At 50.5% G+C, this 3070-nt stretch overlaps 2 protein-coding genes across 4 annotated transcripts in view; both read right to left on the reverse strand.

Annotated features, from left to right (window-relative positions):
- The window catches only part of Cad (carbamoyl-phosphate synthetase 2, aspartate transcarbamylase, and dihydroorotase), a 23753-nt gene extending 21950 nt beyond the window's left edge, over positions 1 to 1803 (reverse strand). The window contains exons 1-2 of one of the 2 annotated variants that reach the window (XM_021202557.1): positions 1553 to 1803; positions 1209 to 1348 (exon numbers count right to left, since the gene is read on the reverse strand). In XM_021202557.1, coding sequence (XP_021058216.1) covers positions 1209 to 1348; positions 1553 to 1634 — 222 coding nt within the window. In that variant the 5' untranslated portion in view covers positions 1635 to 1803. The remainder of the gene's footprint in view (positions 1 to 1208; positions 1349 to 1552) is intronic. The other variant, XM_029540718.1, reaches the window with a different exon arrangement.
- A 162-nt stretch (positions 1804 to 1965) lies between these two features.
- Positions 1966 to 3070, reverse strand: part of Atraid (all-trans retinoic acid induced differentiation factor) — a 5976-nt gene continuing 4871 nt past the window's right edge. The window contains exons 6-7 of one of the 2 annotated variants that reach the window (XM_021202287.1): positions 2543 to 2640; positions 1966 to 2330 (exon numbers count right to left, since the gene is read on the reverse strand). In XM_021202287.1, the coding sequence (XP_021057946.1) occupies positions 2226 to 2330; positions 2543 to 2640 (203 nt within the window). In that variant the 3' untranslated portion in view covers positions 1966 to 2225. The remainder of the gene's footprint in view (positions 2331 to 2542; positions 2641 to 3070) is intronic. The other variant, XM_029541056.1, reaches the window with a different exon arrangement.

Consider the following 3070-nt stretch of genomic DNA (forward strand, 5'->3'; position numbering starts at 1 on the left):
CTGAGTTCAAGGCCAGCCTGGTCTACAGAGTGAGTTCCATGACAGCCAGGACTACACAGAGAAACCCTATCTCAAACCCGCCCCCCCCCCAAACAAACAATAAAACCCAAGACAAAAAAAGCCGCAAAGACTTAAAGGATTTGCCGGGCACATGAACTGATGCCACAACTTGGGAGGCAAAGGCAGGCAGATCTGAGAGTTCCAGGCCAGCCAAGGTTACATAGTGGGACCTCTGTAAGCCTGGAGTGAGTCAGGCTTAAGCGAGTTCTATGGAATACTGCATCGAGGCTATGGTCACTTCTATTATCTTAATGGTTGTGTTGACATTAGCACTTAACTCTCAGAGGCAATATAGTTTCCAGATTTCACAGAAGGGGGACCTTACTGTATGAGGAAATTTGAGTTTATCTAGAAGTAAACACTACTGAGAAGCAAAAAATGAAACAAGACCAAGTAAGGAGTCCAGATGGTGGCCAATGTCACTGCTATGTAGAGAAACCAACAACGATTGGTCTTAGAAGGGGTATGACCGAGTGGGGGAGGGTATAGGGAGCTTTTGGGATAGCATTTGAAATGTAAATAAAGAAAATATCTAATAAAAAAATGGTAGAAAAAAAAAGAAGGGGTATGACCCTTGTAGTTTCCAGTTTCCCAATGGATAGCAGCCTGAAAGTGTTTCTCAACCTGTGGGTCGCGACCCCTGACCACCTGCCTCTCTTACCAGGGTTGCCTAAGACCATGGGAAATATCAGATATTTACATTACAATTTACAACAATAGCAAAATTACAGCTATAAAGTAGCAACAATAATTTCCATATGGTTTAACACAGTGAGCACCGAGCTAGCCACTGTATTAAAGAATAGCAGAATTTGTAAGGATTGTTTACCCCTATGACTCTGCCACTTAAAAAAAAATCCTCTGCTGGTCCTTACAAGATAACTAGAAATTGCACCCCTTGCAATTTTGAGAACTGCTCCCATTAAAGCCTTTGTCACTTTTCTTGGACCATGCCTTCACTACACACAAGACTTTCAGAGGGGGTACTTCAGCTCTCTGCCTTTCAAGGTACCCAGAAACCCTGTAACCACGGTCGCCTTAGTGTGTTCAGCTGCTCTCTCCAGGATGTCTAGCAGCCTGTCAGTGGTCACTTCACCACTAACTTCTGATCTGGGAAGGGATGTAGAGAAAGCACTGGGTGTGACTACCTTGCTCAGGCCGAACTCGTCCTCTTCATCTGAGGGAATGCCGTAGTTGCCGATGAGAGGGTACGTTAGCACTAGGATCTGAGCTTTGTAGGAAGGGTCAGTGAGGGCCTCTGGGTAGCCGACCATGCCGGTCTGAAAGACTGAAGAAAGACGGGGCTGAGTTCAGGCAAGGGCACCCATCGGAACACTGCCCCGAGAGCAGCAAATCCCGGAGGAGATGACTGCTTCGGTCGTGAGTGGTGAAAGGGAACTGGGGTTGGAGGTATCGACTCGGGGAGAGGAGTGTGCAGGCGGGGTGGACAGGTTAAGTAGAGTGGGTCGGCAGCCCGCCCGGGCTTGCTTACCCACTTCCCCAGCAGTCGACACAGCGGCCCCAAAGGGCCGGCCCTGCAGTACCGACCCGTCCTCCAACACCAGGGCCGCCATCGGGTCGGAGCTGAGACAGGGCGAGCACGGAGACGCGGGAGGCGCGGCGAGCCCCACTGGTACCAAGCGAACACCGCGCGCCGGAGTTGGTCCACGTGGCTCGCTGCGCGGGGCGCTGGAGAGCGGGCGGGAGCGGCAAGCCGGAGCCCTAAGCGTAGTGAGCCGAAGCACGACTGCGACGGCGCAGGCAGCCGGCAGCGTGAGGGGCGGGGCCGAGCACGTCAGGGGCGGGGCCGTGGGGTGGTTCCACAGCAGCAACCCTGGAGGCTTGAGAAACCCGACCCTCCCAAACCAGCCCGGCAAGCCAGAAACGCACACAGCTACGGCAGCATTCTCTAAAACAACGGGGAAAAGGTGTTTATTGTAGTCAGTAATATAAATAGTACTAGTCCACTCCTGAACCAAGAGTCCACAAGACCCCCGAGGTGGTGCAATTTGACACCTTCTTTCACTATCAATGGCCGCTTCAGCCTTAAGCAGTTCTGTTCATTGGTCAGTAATTGTCAACGAAGTAAATCCTCTTGGCTGCGACGCGGCCGGGACTTGATAGACGAGGGTGCTCAGTCAGGTGAGCTGGAAGTCTTGAGGGGTTCATGAAGCCTTGGCTTTCCGGCGCTGGCTTCCCCAAAGTAGAATGGAGATGGCTAGCGTGGTGGATCCCAGAATCCCAAAGAACATAAGCAGTGAAAATGAGCCCTGTGATTAGCAAACAGACAAGTCACAGCGGTGTAGGTACCCAGGGCCTCTTTGAACATCTGTTCTTTCTCAGTCACTCAACCCCTCATCTGGGCACTTCCCCTATTTCCTACCCCCTCCAGCATTGGTTCCTCGTCTTGTAGTCTTGTATCTCTTTCTGAGAAGTTCTTGCCTAATGCATTCCTTTATTTCTAAAAGGTCCAGTTGCTCACCTGCCTCATACACTTGTATCCATGGAAACCATCAGCACAAACGCACTGCAAAAGACCAGGACCGTCAGATGCACAAGATCCATTCTCAGGACACATGTCTGGGAGCCAGAGAAAAAAAAGTCACTGGAGTCTAAGGCCATTTACCCTGAAGAGCCAAGCTCTTCTGATCTCAGCAGCTAAACAGGGCCTGACTAGGCCTCCAGTATGGGAGGAGATCACTGGATCGCATTAGGTATGGGAGGAGATCACTGGATCTCATTAGGTATGGGAGGAGATCACTGGATCGCATTAGGTATGGGAGGAGATCGCTGGATCTCATTAGGTATTTTTTTTCAAATCTGCTTAGATTCGTAATTATTTGTAAATCAAAAGTAGAGGGAAAAGCCAGGCATGGTGGTAAACACCATGGCGGTAAATCACAGCATTTGGGAGGCAGGGGCAGGCAGATCTCTGTAGTTCTGGTGTACACAGCAAGTTCCAGGTCAGCTAGGAATCCTTATAGAAACTTGTGTCAGAAAGTCACAACAA

This window comes from Mus pahari, chromosome 7 (assembly GCF_900095145.1).
Source record: "Mus pahari chromosome 7, PAHARI_EIJ_v1.1, whole genome shotgun sequence".
Lineage (NCBI taxonomy): Eukaryota > Metazoa > Chordata > Mammalia > Rodentia > Muridae > Mus > Mus pahari.